The sequence below is a fragment of the Hemibagrus wyckioides genome, linkage group LG11 (assembly GCF_019097595.1).
Source record: "Hemibagrus wyckioides isolate EC202008001 linkage group LG11, SWU_Hwy_1.0, whole genome shotgun sequence".
Taxonomy (NCBI): domain Eukaryota; kingdom Metazoa; phylum Chordata; class Actinopteri; order Siluriformes; family Bagridae; genus Hemibagrus; species Hemibagrus wyckioides.
The window spans coordinates 33,636,570-33,653,836 of record NC_080720.1 but is presented as its reverse complement, the minus strand read 5'-3'; the positions used below and the strand labels follow the sequence as shown (position 1 = coordinate 33,653,836).

Here is a 17,267-nt window from a genome sequence, read left to right as displayed (position 1 = left end):
GTTATTTATGCGGTCTATTTATTTAAAATCCACGAATTTAAGTGATCTGACTTTCAGAGTTATACAGATGATTCGACGATGATGAGATTCCTGATCCTGACGTCACCTTGTGGGTTTCTTCACCTGTGAAGTAAACAGTTTAACGCCAACTGATCAAAACATGACATGAACAAACGCTTCATCTCCATTTAAAATATTTTTAATTTGTCATATTTCCACATTACAGGGAAACCTATGCATTTTTTTTCTTTTACAATTTGAAATATACACTGTGTACTGAGTGAAAGGGGGAAAAAACTGAGTGCTTTGGCATTTTTATAAAGTACAACACACTTATTTTACCGGATTCTAGCTTATCATCCTGATCAGATTATCCAACTATTCAGCTAGCCTCCTGTTCGGCTGTTTGTGGGGAAAAAAAATCATCAGGATTATTGTGATGCTCCGTCCATCCATCCATGTGTTCATGTCTAAGAGCAGTCCAATTTTGCTCCTCCTGCAACTTTATCTGACAAAAATACAAGCACAGCTCAGATAATATTGCTGATTAATTAAGTATTTAATTAATAATGCTGAAACGGAAGAGTGCCACACTCAGAGAGGGCATCATAACGAAAAATACAAAAAAAAAACAACAAACAAACCCAAAACCCTGACTTTCTGCACGTCAGCTCATGCTTCATGGTCGTGCAGAAATGTAAAAAAAATCACTAAACAAGTGAAGTGCTAATGGACTGTAAAAAAACAAAAATATAATCAGGACTGGCAGTTTGTCTTTTCTAGAGTTAATTATAACGAACGTGGAGCCGGACAGACAGAGAACACAAACTAAAACATACAAACAAACAAAAAACAAGAGTCTCAGTGTTGTGTGAAAAAAAATCCACAAAAAAAAGCTGCTTCAGTTTTTAAAACCAGCGTTCAGGTCTAAAACGTCCTTCTGTTGAGAGATCTCCAAAATCAACTCGGCTCTGGCTCAGAGTTTGTTTTTAATAGAGTGGGTTAGAGCTCCGCCACACGGTAAACCATCAAACTTACTGTTCAGTGAATTCTACAAAAACTAGAAAAAGTGCTTTCTAGAACTGTGCAGAAAACCGACGGATATTTTCTCAGAACTTCAGCAGCTAGTCTTAGCCTATAATTTGAGCTTCGGCTCTAAAACCTTTATTTCTAAATGTTTAGAATCTAGAAAATTAAAACATTTTAAAAAGTGATTTCTCAATCCTCTGTGCTGTGCGCTAATTTTGGGAACGTAGCAGCAGATGTTAACCAGTTAGTTCTAGAAAACCAAAAACAACACTTTCTAAAATAAAATAAAATAAAAGACGTTCTAAGCAAGAGTTGATGATTCCTAGCAGCTAGCTGTGTGTGAATCCTGTGACTGTAGGTGTGGCTCTAGGATGTGGTGCTCTTGGTCATGATGATTCGGCGTTGAACCACAGCGGAGTTGACTTTCGGAGATCGAGAGGCGTTCTGCGTTCAGTCGGTGACGGCGCTCTTGGTGCGTTTGCCGTGCAGGGAGAACCCCGAGGAGACGGCGTGACCGTTACAGGCGCTTTCCTCCGGCTTGGGCAGCTCGGCCTGAATCTCCCGCAGCCGCGTCATGGCCCGGTCGATGGTCGCCGTGGTGACCAAGTTGAAGTCGTGCATGCTGACCAGGTGAAGCAGGAAGTTGCGCCACAGGTTCCTGTGCGCGATGTGAGGACCACAGTTCTCCACAAACAGCATGACGGCCTGGTTCATCTGGTTATCCGCTATAAACCTGGAGGAGAAGGGACACTGCATAACCCGTGCATAATCACTTAAAAGTTTTTTGGCCTATCTTAGAAAATTAGATCCTCGGCTTACCCGTTTTTCATGACATGGAGGTTCCACAGCTTCATCACCTCCTTTTCTCCTTCGTTGACGTCTGTGAACTCCTCGATTTGCTGCAGATGTGTTAAAGAGCGATACTTTTTATCTGCTGTACGAGTCCCAGTATATAAGCTGTTACTATAGAAATGATAACGTAATAAATCAAGTACACTGATAAGCCCCTGATTTGCAGCTACACTACTTTTTGATTTGATTAAATTTGTATAACGTTTTTAACAACAAACATCGTCGCAAAACAGCTTAACAGGAATAAGCAATCAGAATCTCAGAGCTTTCTTACTGTGGAGGTTTTCTCTCTCAGCCACTCAGGGTCTCTCTCGTCTTCGCTGTCCACGTCCATCTCCTGAGGACGCAGCGGCATGCAGCTGTCGCTGTGGAAGTACAGACGATTATGTCCGCTCACGTACGTCCTCTGCTGCTCCGGCTCGCCGTCCTCCGACTCCAGGAATTCCGACAGGCTTGGCTTTGTGCGCTTGGGCCTGACGAACACAGCCGCAGTGTAAAATCTTTAAAGTCGCAGCCTTCGAGATAATCTGTCATTGAATCCGAGAGTTTAATGAATCTCTGTAGTGCTGCTCTCTGATTGGGTCCTACCTGCAGACGAGGATGTGGGTGACGGCGGTCCTCTTGACGGGGCCATTGCGACTGAAGGCAAATCCTGGCTGGCTGTGGATGTCCTGAGGATTCCCTACGTACGAGCCGTCATAACATTCATTTATGGAAACGTCTATTCTCGCCCCTTTGGGATGAGGCTGAGAGGAAAAAGCAAAATGTACAAAAATTAAAGGTATGCTTGAAGAATATAAGAATTTTATACACTGATCAGCCATAACACTATGACCAGGTGAGGTAAATAAGACTGAGTATCTCCTCATCATGGCTCCTGTTAGTGGGTGGGATATATTAGGCAGCAAGTGACCATTTTGTCCTCAAAGTTGATGTTAGAAGCAGGAAAAATGGACGAGCGTAAGGATTTGAGCGAGTTTGACGAAGGGCCAAATTGTGATGGCTAGACCACTGGATCAGAGCATCTCCAAAACTGCAGCCCTTGTGGGGTGTTCCCGGTCTGCAGTGGTCAGTATCTATCAAAAGTATCATTTAAGTCCTGTAAGTCCTTTAAGTCCCATGGAGGCCCCACCTCACAACTTACAGGACTTAAAGGATCTGCTGCTAACATCTTGGTGTCAGATACCACAGCACACCTTCAGGGATCTAGTGGGGTCCATGCCTCGACGGGTCTAGGGGATCAACACAATATTGGGCAGGTGGTCATAATGTTATGCCTCATCGGTGTACTTAGATACTATTTGAACATGACAGGTTTTCCGGAAATTCCAAATATTTGTAGTAATTCGGATATATTCATATGGGTTAAGTGACGTGTATGAATCACACATATAGGTGTCTTCACCATGTACTAGATTTTAACACACACTAATTTTCCTGACCTTTAGTATATCCACTTCTTCTAGAGTGTGTTGCCAAGCTTAAGCACTAGCAGATCACGACTATACCATACACGTATTCTATACCTGTACTAGGAATCCAAGTAATGTTCCCTAAAATCCTTCCCTTTTTAAAAACCGGGTATATTTCATGATTATGTTTCATTATAAAAAAGTGAATGCTTCTGAATATCCAGATGGTGAAAAATAAGTAAATAAACAAACAAACTAACTAATTAAAAAATGTCACATTATCCACTTCCCCAAGGAAATCTAATCCTGTCTGAACAGGGCTTGGAGAGATGCCCGGTTGTCATGGTAACCATGGACTGATAGCTAGCTCACTGACTCTGTTTACTTCAACATAAAAATCCCAAAAAGGGATTTGAGTCCTGAAGGAAGCCTGGACTCACCACATAGTTGAAGATGAAGCGGCTATGTGAGAGTTTGAGGTGTTTGAGGAGGCTGTAGAGTTTCTGGCAGTTCAGCGTACACCAGGGACAGTGCAGGTCATCACGGGCCTCTGTCTGTTGTCGAGTGTTATTGTTGTACAGAAACTTCCAGAAACAAAGAAAGAAAAAAATTAATACCCACATTTATTTAATGTCTTATTTCAATATGTTTCTAAACTGTCACTGTGCCAAGACCACAAATGACACACCTGATAGAAAATGCGGAGTTTTTGCCTGGGCTCAGAGACGGTCTGCTCCCTCCTGGTCTGAACTCCGCCTCCTCCGCCACCTCCACCTCCACCTCCGCCTGTACTACTGCTGCTGCTGTTCACCGAGTCTTTCACTACTGATAAGCATAACTTCTGCTATGTAAAAAGCTTTAAACACATTTTTACAAGTATTTCTAGTGTCAATTTGTACTTTACCCGCTGGGGCAGATCTGAGGGTGGGCGTGCGAATTTCGGGGCCACTGGTGTCCGAGTTGCGTGTGGAGAGTGGTTTAGCTACAGGAGCCGTCGAGGGGTCGTTGGGGTCACCGGTCCAGCGTAGTGTGAACTGTAGAGTCGGTCCCTGAGAGAAAGTTTCAAACGGAGGCAACCTCTACAAAATAAAGTGTTCAGTTATACCGTGACGTCCTTACACCGTGGGTCAAATGATAATTATAGTAGTGACTTTCACATAAAAGTAATACGAAAGTCCCTGAGGTTTCTATTAATGCTATATTATCGTTCCTAAAGACCCTTTTTTTGTGCCGATGTCACGATTACGTCACAGAGCTAGCTGGAGGCAAAACAAAGGGAAAACTGGAGGCGGCCAGTACAAACCAGTACAGAGTCCAGCTATACAAGGAAGACAAATATCATCTTGTTGTGTTGTGTGACAGAATTGACAGAGTTTTAGTCCAATTTGAAGTTTTAGACAAAAAAAAACCATGACAACTGTGATCAAACTCAATAAAACGAGTAGACTGGACAGAAACAATCATTAAAAATGCTTGCATTTGCAGCGCACACTTCATATCAGATAAGGTTAAAGAAACTTTTGTTTTTCGTTGTTATGGTGTATGGTTTGGTTACGTGTCTAAATATTTCTTATGCACGCCCGCCTCCTCAGAAATATGGGGAACAAATTAAATGATTTCTCATGTAAAGCAATTTTTTTAGCGTGTAAGTTAGCTAACTAGTAGCTAACAACCAGAGACTAAACAAAGTAAACTGTTTGTCATCTACAGCTGCAGGAAGCACTCGGTGTAGATGTCAGGTCACTCAACCGGAGGTCATCCTTTCACATCGTCCATCCACTGAGTGAGCGTGTACGAGTCAGCCAATCTGGCTCTGTCCGTTAAAGTTAATTTTTTTTAAATAACATTCACGGTCCTGGACAGTGAATGACCTAACAGTCAGATAAATTGATTTTGACCAGTCATTGTTTAAAAACAAACTAACAAAACATGATAACTACCACTTGTAAAGCGGTCAGGGAAATCTTTCTGCCTCCACCTAAGCTCCGTCTACAAAAAAAAAAACCCTCACAAGGGTCTATAGTAACAGTGGCCTTGTAGTCAACTAATAATTTACAACTATTAACACACATGTATAATGTATAATGTTATAATAAATGAATAATAATATACTAATATCTATAGCTACTAATTTTTCTCATCAGAACTAAATAAAATATATATGGACAGGCCACGCCCACAAGCGGCAAAATACAAGCGAGACAAGCAAATTATTACTCGCTGGTGTGAACTTGCAAACAGTGTACACTTCCTAACAAACAACTCCATTTACAAAAACACAAACGTTTGAAAATAAGTGAGAAGCACACCTTTCCGTCCAGGATGGTTTCCCAGGTGGCTCTTTTCTTACTGACGGGGCAGTCTTCTATCTGCTGCATTGACACTTCATACTCACCGTCCAGCAGCTGCAGTCGCCTGGAGCACAACACACACACACACACACACACACACACAAAGAGGAAGAAAGATTTAACACGCATCTTCATAACGATCCAGAGTGACACCAAACGAAGTGCTGGTCTCTCACCTGTTCTTATCAAACACGGTCATCTGTGCCACAAATGTCTCCGTGGCGTTTCCCTCATCATCACGGTGAGACACGCCCCTCTTTTTCCTGCTCGACAGATCCTCCTTCACATCTACACACACAAATAATTGTGAGAAATAAGAGTTTATATACCATATTAAAAATACTATAACATAGCTATGATAACTGGTTTAACTGGTTTACATAACACTTTTTATATATGAAAATCAGCTTGTAATGCACACAAAAACATCTCATCATACCTGAAGACATTTCTGGAATATTTTTAGTCTGTTGGTGAGTCTTGTTAGTGAGGGAACATGGAAAGATTTAACATGGTGTGTGTGTGTGTGTGTGTGTGCGCTTGCAGACCCATGTTCTCATCTGTCTCTCCATTGACGTAGGTGCTGGAGTGTGTTTTTCCAGGCCGTGACACTCTGAACAGCAGAGAGTAGGACTTGACCATGTGGCTGTTGCTCGGCTCGAACTCGGTGCTGGACACGAGCAGCGTGGGGAAGGACGCCGGCTTCGTCTGCTTCACGTCTGGGTTCAAAGGCACCTGCTTCTTCCCTGTAGGCACTTGCTTTATGGGGCAGCTGACATCCTGCAGAGAGAGAGAGAGAGAACGAAATAATATACAGAAAACATTAGTGTCCATGAAGTCCAGTCTGAGCAGGAAAAGGGCAGTTTGGAGCACAGTGGTTAATAATAATTTTTATCCAGGTCAAAAAACATTATTATAATAATGATATAAATCTTTCACCACAACAATATTTAATTATAGGCTTTAAAATTACTAATAACAAGGTAATTAAAATCATTAATAAACAATTAGTAAAATAGATTAAAAAAAAACAAATAAGTGAAACATAATTAACTACATAAATCTTTAAATAAATAAGTAAATGCCTAAATAAATAAATAAATAAAGATTATATTACAGAAGTAAACATATACATTTGCTACAAATACACGTAAGATACTTTTAAAATAAAGTCAACAAATAAAAATTAAATGTAGAAATTAACTAAATCAATAAAACTCATGACTAACTACATTTAAAACAGTTAAGCAAAAAATAAAATAAATAAACAAGAAAACAGAAACAACAATTAATACATTTTTAAAAAAAAAAAAAAAAAAAAAAAAAACACCTTTAAATAAATAAATAATGTTGATCCATTTCATGGAAATCACAAGGCTGCGCTAAATTATTTAAAAAAAAAATAATGCACTCACCTTTCGCTTTTTATGGCAGACTTTAACAAGTAGCACCTCAAGTGAAACTGAGTTTTGCTCGTTTTCGGAGTTTTGACATGGCTTATCTGCAAAGTAGGAAAAAAAAGCAGTTGATTATTTTCCTATAACAGCACACCCCTAAAGGCTCTGTTCCTCTTACACCACAGAATCACACCAACAATTACAATTACTTTCTAATTACATTTTTTTCCTCTGTCCTGAAAAGTCAGAAAACTTGACACTGGAGACTCCTTCCATAAACATTTCAATATTCCATAAATCTCCTTATTTTAAGAAAGCTTCACATCAGCACTTCTTTAGATCTATTCATTGTCAGGGGAGCCTCTGCTATACACGTCCCTCTGTTTCTACGAGCCGTTCTATAGAAACTACACTATCTACAGCGGTCAGAGCAGCTCTTATAGAATATTAATCAACGACTTCTGACCAATCAGAATCCAGAATCAATCATCAGTGTGATGTTTTTAAATCACTCACCGTTTTTATAAAAGAATCCAGTAAAGGTCAGCTGCAAGTGCGATGATAAACTGGAGGGGGAAAAAAAAGCAAATAACTAAACACCTGTAAAGCTTTGTGGGTGTGTGTGTGTGTGTGTGTGTGTGTGTGTCTGTACTTGTGTGACTCCTGTTCTCCTTTCATCTTCTCCACCTTCGCCAACATGTTGTCCACTTTAAACGATTTTCTACACACACAAAGTGTTTATTACCGTGTTATAAACATATATAAAGTGTTAATAAAGCTGAACGTGACTCGTTTTTCATCATGGTGTGTTCAGTGAGTGTGTTGTTTACCTGTTAGCGTTCGTTCGAGAGTTTCTGTGGGACATGAACGTAAGACATCTGTGTAGCAAAATTGGCTGCAAGAGAACACACACACAGAGTTTTATTACAGGATTATATTACAGAGAGGCAATCGTGTTCTTTATAAGTTCATGAATGGATAGTTTCCCCAGAGGATTAGGCCCGAGACAATACAATATAATATACATATCAGTATCAATAATGATTCATATGGTGTATCGCAGAAAGGTTTTAAAATATCATGATACGATTTTTTTTCCTTGTATCATATCAGCCGCCTACTAGTGTATGTATATAAATATTTTTAAAATAAAACATCAGATCCAACAAAACATTAAATATCACAATTTATCAGATTGGTACTAGCACAAAATATGTTAATAAGATTTGTACACGTACAGCGATTAGGTTCCTTGTGCGCAGAAATCTGTAGATTTGCGTAGGCTCTGTTAGGAAAAAAAGACAAATATTAAATATATTAATTATTAAATATATATATATAAAATATACATATATGAAGTGTATAATATAAAAAGCACCACAGGGTGCTTCAACTAGAGATGGAAAGCATGATCAGTGTCTGATACCAGGTCTGATACCGTCAAAATAACAAACAAACAAATACACAAAACAGCTGAGAAATAAATATAATATAAAATATGTTTTTTTATTTATAATTATTCGTTTTTATAAGCTGTTCACTTATGCTAATAAATAGAATACAATCACTACCTTTATATGTAAAGATTTCCATAAATAAATAAATCTTTCCAATCCAAATTCCAAACACTTCCCTTCTGATATCCGATCAATGTAATTGGATCTGTCTTAAATATTTTCAGATCTCTCTCTCTCTCTCTCTTAATAAGATGTGTGATGTGTGCAGTGTCTTCTGTCACACCTGAGAGAATAATCACAGCTAAAGAATGTGATAATAACATGCTTATTACATATTAATAATAAAACCTCGTCAGTCTCAGATGTTTTGATTTTATATTTAAAAAAAACATTTGACTAGCAGATTTAATATTTTATTAATTGTACCACAATAAAATATGTTTAATCAGTAATCTTTATTATTATTAAATATTAATATTATTAATAAGAAACAATCATACAAACAGTCCAACTAACAAAACCAAGATACGAAAAATAAATTAAACATTTCCCACAAGATCTTCTTCTTCTTATTAACTTATACCTCACAGATTTTATGAGTTAGATAGAGATATTGTGCCACAAAAACGTATTTATTTACTTAGGAAACATTTTTCTCATTAGCGATGATTAGAATTATTATGGTGTTATTACATTGTTATTACTTGGTGAATAAAGTGACTCATTATATTACGATATGAAAAGCAGACAGAAACAGCAGCATGATGAAGAAGATGGACTGGTCTTTCTGGGTGTATTTGAGTGTTGCAGGTTTTTAGCGTTATCTGTTGTTTTTCTAATAAGTTGTTGTTTATTGTTTTTCTCTCAGAGGCCTGCAGTTACTCCAACATCACTGAGGACACGGAACAGTTGTTGTATGTATAATGTGTTTAATTTTACTCTATCTGAGAGGTTTAGACTCACTCTCGAAGGCCTGCAGGAAGAGCTCGTGGTCGGCCTGGATCTGCTCCATTTTGGGCTTTTTCACCGAGTTGACGGCGGAGACACACACCGCTCCACTCGCCCTGCCGCCCGCAGCAGCGCTCACCACCTGACCCGGGTATTTCTGCGGCGCCATCGGGATGAACAAATACTGGATGAAAATAAAAACTCACACCCTGACAGCAAACCAAATGAATGATGTATTAACGTAAAATAATAATAATAAATAATAAAAAAAAAAAACTAGCTAACTAGCTAGGCTAGTTTCTCAACTAGCCTGCTAGCTAACTGAATAAAAAAATCTCCCGGTCTGTCGGTCGCGCGCTCCTTTCTAAATCAATTCAGTTTTAAAATTCTTTTCATTGTTTCTTCCTCTTCTTCCTTCTTTTTTTAATTTTCAACGAATCATCACTCAAACATCGCCTACATATATCGACAGTTTAACAATGTAAACCCCCACCATTAAAAAAACAATAAAATGTATAAAATATCCCCAGGTAAAAGTAGACGTTACGGGCTTTGCTAGCTAATCCTGGAACGTTAGCGTTCCCCCTCAGAAAAGTGTTTAGCAAGTTAGCTACAGCGAAGCCGCGAAGAATACACGGGCCGCACCCCAAATACACTCAACCTCCCTTAAAGTGCACTGTTTAGTCTATCACGGTCTCATCGTCGAGCTCCCTTCGTAGGGTCACTTGCTAAGAGGAGTCATTTAGGATTCAACCCAAACAGAAATAGCGACATAAACAGAAAACAGATCCTTCTACTGTTTACATTTTAATATACAACATGTACACACATACATGTTTGGAGATTTTTTTATTTTTATTTTTATTATTCAGCAAATTCCTACACCCGAATATAATCGAGCGACTTATTTAAAAGTAAGAAATGGCTCCACTTAGGACACGCCCACTCAAAATTGAGTCGTCTAATCACATCAGGTCGCCTGGCCATTCTCAGCTTCTGATTGGTTCAAATTATTTTGATTGACGTGACATAAAGGTCGGTAGACGCTGCAAATTTGCCGCCAAGAAGCTCGCGCGCTGAAAGTGGGCGTGTAGCGTGCCTTTTAATATAATGTGAATAATATATGTTTCTCACTTAAAATTATATGATCAAATATACCTGTATATCCCTATAATCGTTTTTTTTGTCATTTCTAAAATTTGGTGTCATGCTTTGAGAAATTATTAAAATTATAGAATTTCAATAATAAACAAAAAGTAGCAAATATCAATAAATATAGAGCTCTTGAAATAGTTTGCGTTTCGTATTTAACCGAAACAAACAGGGGGACACCGCACCGGAACTATTTACTTCAGTACACGTTCCAATACGGACGATTTAGAGGAACGAACCGGAAGTCACGTTCAAGTTTGCGGAATGTGAACCGAAACACAACTTCCTTTAGATTACCCACGTGTGTACGATGTGACGAGGGGAGATAATAATTTCTGATTAACTGCAAAATAATAACCAACACTAGATTAAAGCCTCCATCTGTGAATAAGGAGTGATATAAAATGGCGGATTTTGTGCAGCAGCGGACCGAGGACCGGATCCCCGTGCTGGAGCAACTGGAGAGAGTCGGACTGTTCACCAAGAAAGAAGTGAAGTGAGTGATCTGACCAGGAGAAAAAATATATATAGAGAAGGGGGGGGTGTAGAGTGTATAGAGCATTAATCCTATGTTGTAATAAACACTGTGTTCAGGTCCATGTTGAAAAGATCCACAGCTCTGGAATATAAACTCCACAGATCCGTACAGAGTAAAGATGATTACATCACCTACATCCAGGTGAGCTTTAATTCATCACAAACACACACACATTTCAGGAGAACTCCACCCTGACCTGAACACTTTAGACTTGTCCATGCTAAAATATTTAACATATCTCAAGTGATTATGGTATTTGTTTGTCAGCTGGTGCTGGAATAGTGTTATAACCGAGAGAAGCTTGAGGTTGTGTCCTGTCCTGTGGTGATGTCACAAGGGGTCAGATAGATGGACTAGTGTGTCTCCCCTGAGGAAAATTGTTTTGTCAGTGCAGCACAAAGCACCTCGGATTATGATGACATGAACAATCAGAGGGTTGATTAGCGAAAAAATATTAAACATAAACATGATTAACATGATAACAGTAATAGTTGGAAAGTGATGTTAATAAAGTGATAATAATAAAGTAATAAAGTGTGTGTCACTGAGATGGCAGAGATGAGTGAAATCCACATCAGGCTCACTGTGTGAAGCTCTAACAGATTTATTCTTTTCTGTATTAATTTATTACTGACTGTGTAATGAACTTCTCTGGTTTGTGACCTTTTTCTCTCTCAGTATGAAGTAAACGTTCTGGAGCTCATCAAGAAGAGAAGATCTGTGAGTGTCCTGTTAGCTACAACACCGTAGTGCCCATGTCCAATAACTAAAACAAACTTTCCTTTTTTTTAATGTGTAATACTTTATAATCCTCCCTCTTAAAAATAGTTTTAAAAATATTTTTTATCGCTAACCGAGTCTTAATGGTTTTGTTCTCTGTAGAGAGAGTGTAGGTCTGAGTTAATTAAGATAAATGAATAAAATAAAATAAGGGAGAAATCCGTTTCCTTCCTGTTTTACAGAGAATCGGTTACCACTTCAAAAGAGAGGAGATTGAGTTCCCCACCATCCAGAGAATCAACACCGTCTTCAGGAAGGCCACGTCCAAGTGGCAGGTTCATGCCCTTTATCCCTTTGTCCCAATTACACACAGTAAACCTCACTGAACATCACTGAACATCACTGAACCTCCTTTCATTCTCTTATTGCAGGAGGACGTCCAGCTCTGGCTCTCTCGTGTCGCTTTCTGTAAGAAATGGGTGAGAAGTTCGGCCTTTTTTTTAAATTTTGTTTCCCCAAACCGGTATTTATTTAGGACAGTAATGATGTTTCATAATAAACATCATAAACATGTTGACCAGAGATGAGAAAATAATATTTGTAGAGTTGTATAATGGTCTATATTTTTCCTTTCTCTCTTTCTCTTTCTCTCTCTCTCTCTGTCCATGGTTTAGGGGACGAAGGGTCAGCTCAGTAAGATCTTCTCCTCCATGCTGGCCGTCCACCCTGACAAACCCAGTAACGTTTTTATCCTTTACTCACTCTATAATCACTCTAAACAATTCTATTAATCTGTAAAACCCACACGTTTAAAGAGCAATAAATGTCATGTAGATCCACTGCAGATAAACAGGAGGTGTGTTAGTGTAACTGGCTTTTATCAGTTCTGACATTGGGAGCGCCCCGTAGTGGTGAGGATTGGTCATGTTTTGTGTTTGTCCTGTTAGTGATGAGCAGGAACATGATGAGCAGTTCACTCTGGGGTTTTTTTGTGTAATGGTGGATCTAGATTTGTGGATCATGGCAGCCAAGTGTGAGATGGAGGACAGGAATTCGTCGGAAAGCGCTCGCCACCTGTTTCTCAGAGCGTTGCGCTTCCATCCGGAGAGCAAGAAGGTCTACCAGGAGGTGAGTGACGGAGATGGCCTTTACAGCTTCTTAACAAGTTTAGAAGCACCAATCAGAGGATTAAATAAAACGTTCATTCATGGTATATTGTGTGTGTGTGTGTTTTTCAGTATTTCCGGATGGAGTTGATGCATGCTGAGAAACTGCGGAAACAGCAGGAGGAACTGGAACGGGCCAAAATAGACACTGTATGTTCCATATACTTCCATTCTCCATGTATTAAAGTGGCCATACGCAACCATAGCTTAAAAGTCACATGACATGAGCCACTGCTTTAAGATTGGAAAGCACAAAATATGCAAAAGTAGTTGGATTTGGTGTGAATTTTTTATTCATCGTAACAGATTGATGGCGCATTTCTCAGTCTCACTGATAATTAAATATGAGTCGATGAACCTGCAGCTCGAGTGACATGAGGCAACATTTCATCTGGAAACACATCTACTAAACTGCTACATTTTTATGGTTGCTTACTGCCCCTTTAATGTTGTATTAAATATGTTGATCAGGGTGAGTATGAGTTTTCTCCGGAGATCTTGAGCGGCAGGTTGGCGGAAGTCGTCTACAAAGATGCCACGCAGAAAATTAAAGGTGCGTATGGTGCACTGCTCTGTCTTTATTAGCACTAGCAGCAGTATGGGTTGTATGCTAACCTGTGTGCTGTGTGCAGGGGCGGAGTTTATGCTCTCACTGCTGCAGATCGCTGCCATTTTCGACTTCACCAAGGAGCTTCAGGACTCCATCCTCCAGGAGTAAGACCTCCAGCTACGTACTGACTCTGAGTTTAATCAGTTAATGAGATTAAAGTGGGAGAAGAAGTGAAAAGAAAACTAACACAGCCATGTTCAGTCTGCAGAGTCAGCACACAGATGACTCTGTCACATGGGACTTCATGGCTCGGCGGGAGCTGGATGCGGGCGGGGCTCCTGAACTGCCCTCGGCTCAGAGTCGGGCTGCTGACATCATGAGCAGAGAGGAGCGCTGCAGCGCCGTGTACGAGGAGGGACTCAAGAACCTCGACACAGGTAACAGCACACGGAGACTAAACAGCACCAGCTCCTCCTCTGTTAACACGCTACGCTGTCATCCTGAATGACGTCATGATCTCTGTCTCAATTCAGAAAAAAAAAACATACATGAACCTTTCCGGAGCTTTAAGGTTTTTATCATTCAAACTCTAAGAAGAGAACGGAAGTGGTCATCTGGAGTAGTGCAGGAGAGCTTTGTTTCTTTGATCACTTGTGGACATGTAGGCGTATATGGTGCTCTCTGACCTCCACATAGAGATATTATTATTAAAAAAGAAAGCTGCACTTTTAACAACTCTGTCACTGCTTTCACCTTCAGAGCAGTTTATTTTTTATCCGTTTATCAATAAAACGCCGGTGTGTGTCATTGATGGTGCTGTAACTGCTGTATGTGAGGATCTGTAACGGTTCACGTCTCTGCAGAACCCATGTGGACGTGTTACGCGACGTTCTGTTTGGAGAGATTTAAAAGGAAAACCAACGTCGCTGAGCTGAAGGAGAAGGTACGGAGCTGACGCCATGCTGGTGAACACACAGGACTGAGGGTTAAAGATCTGACCAATCTATACTATGTGTGTGTGTGTGTTCCTTAGAGGAGAGAGCGGCTGCTCGGTGTCCTTCAGAGAGCTAACGATGCCTTGCTGCTGCAGGAGACTTTCTACAGGACCTGGGTGAGAACACTGTCTACAGTTTCAGTGATGAAGGGCAAATCAGTGACTTAACAGAGAACTCATTTTCTTCTTCTTCTTATTATTATTATTGTTATTACAGAGTGTTTTGATTAACCGATCACAGTGAGGACATTTTAACATCATGGATAGTGTGTTAGTTGTGGATTAAATGCAGACAGCAGTCAGTTCGTGGAGTAATGTGGTCTTCTCTCTTCTCTCCTCTCAGCTGGACGTCCTGATCCACTCCGAGAAAACAGAAGCCGCCGTTCAGGTCGCCGTAGCAGCCGCTAAACGCTTCAGCCAATCGGTGGAGATGTGGACGTTGAGCTTGCAGACGCTGGTGCGTTTAGAGAGTGTGGAGGCGGAGCCTCTGTTCCAGGAAGCGCTGAAGCTCGTGAATCCGAAGGTAACAAAAAACAAACAAACAAACAAACACACAGCATTAAATACATTTTCACGTTAAACGGTACATCCACACCCTCTGAGGTTCTGTAAAAAAATCATTCCATCATTCTCTCTCTCTCTCTCTCTCTGTCTCTCTCTCTGTCTCTCTCTCTCTCTCTCTGTCTCTCTCTGTCTTCCTCTATCTCTCTCTCTCTCTCTCTCTCTCTCTGTCTTCCTCTATCTCTCTCTCTCTCTCTCTCTCTCTCTGTCTCTTTTCTCTGGTCTTTAGGAGAGTTTGTCTCTGTGGAAGCTGCAGGCTGAGTGGAGTGCAGTGTCACAGTCTCCAGCTGAGACCGAGGCTCTGTTTCAGGTAATCTCCTGCTCCTGGAGGTGTGGAGTGTAACGGTGTTGTGAATATGGAGTGTGTGTGAAGGTGGAAACACATTATACAACATCACACACTCTGATGAGTACTGAGCACTTCCTCCTGAGGTTATGAGATGAGAATGATAATGAAATGATGGAGCGAAGGATTAAACCCGCTTCCTGTGTTTTGTATTGCAGAAAGCTCTGGTATCTCCGGCCCCTGCTGTTTCCACGGCGATGAAGGAAATCTACCTGCAGTGGGCCTACAGAACCGGAGGGTACAAAAAGGCCAGGAAACTTTTCACCAGGTACACACACACACACACACACACACACACACACACACACTTCATCACTAACTTGAACAACACTTTAATGAACATTTAGAATTCAGTAGTGCTGCAGAAATGTTCTCCAGAATACTTTCGGAACATCATTTGTAGTCATCAGTCCAGGTGAAGTCCAGGTGAAGTTTGCCCACGTGTATGAAACCCCTCGTGACTGTTGGATCCTTACACACTCTTCATCACTGCTGATTCATCCTGACGTTAATGTTAACGAATGCAGTAAATAAAGTCCATTAAAAGGACCTTGCTGTAAAGTGTTCATCTCATCTGATCTGATCTGATCTGACCCGTGTGGCGTCCGTCCTTCTCTTCCAGCCTGCATGAGCACCGGCCTTTCTCCAAAACCTTCTTCACCACCATGATTCAGATCGAGAAAGAACAAGTGAGTGTACAAAAAAATAAACACTACAGTGTTTGGGGCAGTGAGTTCCCTCAGATATATCTCCTCATTTCCCTCTGAACTGCTGAAATATGTGATGCGTAACAGCGTGATGTTGAGAACTTCATGGAGGTGTGATCATGTTGATGTTTCAGGAGAAGCCGAAGATGAGTCACCTGAGAGATTACTACGAGCGAGCGCTGCGTGAGTTCGGCTCCGACCACGACGGTGAGTGACTCCGGCTGAAGAATCGGGACTGTAGAGGAACCGTGTCTGATTTTCCAGCAGCTCTGACTGTAGCACAGGTTTACATTAATGTGCTTGTTTCCATAGCAACACACACCAATGGTAATAAACAGAATAATACATTTAATTGAAGTAAGGAGAGATTTATGTAAGATTTATGGAAGGAGTCTCCAGTGTCAGAGCTGTAACTTTAAGCCTCTCTCTCTTACACACACACACACACACACACACACAGGATAATCAGATCTGATCAAATTTGTAATTTCTTTTGCGTAGATCTGTGGATGGATTACATCAAAGAGGAGCTGGATATCCATGGCAACGCTGAGAATTGTGGGAAATTGCACTGGAGGGCCATGAAGAGCCTGAGTGGAGAGAGTGTGGAGCGCTTCACAACGCAATACACACTGCTGCAGACCGGCCATATCTAGACCACACACACACATACACACAAACACACGCACATCCTCCAACTATATCTGGATGAATTGATGTATTTAATGGATTTTAGTTTTTTAGGGTTTATTCTGGGAACATGTCTTCTATTTGCAGTTTGTTGGTCAGACACACAGATGTTTTGTGAGTTGTGTTTAAGAAATAAACACTTTGTTGAGGAAGAGAGTGCGTGTGTGTGTGTGTGTGTGTGTTTCTCTGGTTCAGCTTCTCCATATCTGCTGCTAGCATAACAAACCTACCAGCTGACGTAGCCCACTTCTTATCTAGGAGCTGACTGATTATCAACCTCTCTCTCTGTCTCTCTCTCTCTCTCCTACAGCAGGCACTCCCTTGCTTCATCAGTGTCTTAACAAAACTACGTCACACACCTTGAGGGTTTATAGTCACACAAAACTGACTGTTGAAT

General features: G+C 40.5%; 2 protein-coding genes across 3 annotated transcripts; one reads left to right on the top strand and one right to left on the bottom strand.

Moving 5' to 3' along the window:
- Positions 1–183: 183 nt before the first annotated feature.
- suz12b (SUZ12 polycomb repressive complex 2 subunit b) lies at positions 184–10,092 on the bottom strand. Of its 2 annotated transcripts, none has more exons than XM_058402280.1 (16): positions 9,462–10,092; positions 8,280–8,326; positions 7,872–7,936; positions 7,694–7,762; positions 7,558–7,607; positions 7,060–7,145; positions 6,193–6,424; positions 5,821–5,932; positions 5,603–5,708; positions 4,198–4,372; positions 3,982–4,115; positions 3,734–3,877; positions 2,470–2,627; positions 2,156–2,354; positions 1,849–1,928; positions 184–1,762 (listed from the first exon to the last, which is right to left on the bottom strand). In XM_058402280.1, exons 1-16 carry the CDS (start codon positions 9,613–9,615, stop codon positions 1,480–1,482), a joined length of 2,094 nt encoding a protein of 697 aa, XP_058258263.1. In that variant the 5' UTR covers positions 9,616–10,092; the 3' UTR covers positions 184–1,479. The 2 variants fall into 2 exon arrangements, with proteins under 2 accessions (XP_058258263.1, XP_058258262.1); XM_058402279.1 differs by having other exon boundaries at positions 3,982–4,118; positions 9,462–10,090.
- A 726-nt stretch (positions 10,093–10,818) lies between these two features.
- Positions 10,819–17,022, top strand: utp6 (UTP6 small subunit processome component). Its single transcript, XM_058402297.1, has 19 exons — positions 10,819–11,094; positions 11,193–11,277; positions 11,815–11,856; positions 12,099–12,191; positions 12,288–12,335; positions 12,531–12,594; positions 12,866–12,984; positions 13,095–13,172; positions 13,494–13,575; positions 13,655–13,736; positions 13,834–14,009; positions 14,436–14,515; positions 14,606–14,683; positions 14,910–15,089; positions 15,357–15,437; positions 15,632–15,741; positions 16,096–16,162; positions 16,315–16,387; positions 16,682–17,022. Exons 1-19 carry the CDS (start codon positions 11,003–11,005, stop codon positions 16,834–16,836), a joined length of 1,785 nt encoding a protein of 594 aa, XP_058258280.1. The 5' UTR covers positions 10,819–11,002; the 3' UTR covers positions 16,837–17,022.
- The last annotated feature ends 245 nt before the right edge of the window (positions 17,023–17,267 follow it).

What these genes read in the sequence shown, in the direction of transcription:
- suz12b (XM_058402279.1), bottom strand. Translation starts at nt 9,615, where the DNA reads ATGGCGCCGCAGAAATACCCGGGTCAGGTGGTGAGCGCTGCTGCGGGC. An exon ending in TCTGCCATAAAAAGCGAAAG is followed by an intron (nt 6,425 to 7,059) that starts GTGAGTGCATTA and finishes CTCTCTCTGCAG; the next exon opens with GATGTCAGCTGCCCCATAAA. An exon ending in ACCCACATCCTCGTCTGCAG is followed by an intron (nt 2,355 to 2,469) that starts GTAGGACCCAAT and finishes TGTGTTCGTCAG; the next exon opens with GCCCAAGCGCACAAAGCCAA.
- utp6 (XM_058402297.1), top strand. Translation starts at nt 11,003, where the DNA reads ATGGCGGATTTTGTGCAGCAGCGGACCGAGGACCGGATCCCCGTGCTG. An exon ending in AACGGGCCAAAATAGACACT is followed by an intron (nt 13,173 to 13,493) that starts GTATGTTCCATA and finishes TATGTTGATCAG; the next exon opens with GGTGAGTATGAGTTTTCTCC. An exon ending in TCGCTGAGCTGAAGGAGAAG is followed by an intron (nt 14,516 to 14,605) that starts GTACGGAGCTGA and finishes TGTGTTCCTTAG; the next exon opens with AGGAGAGAGCGGCTGCTCGG.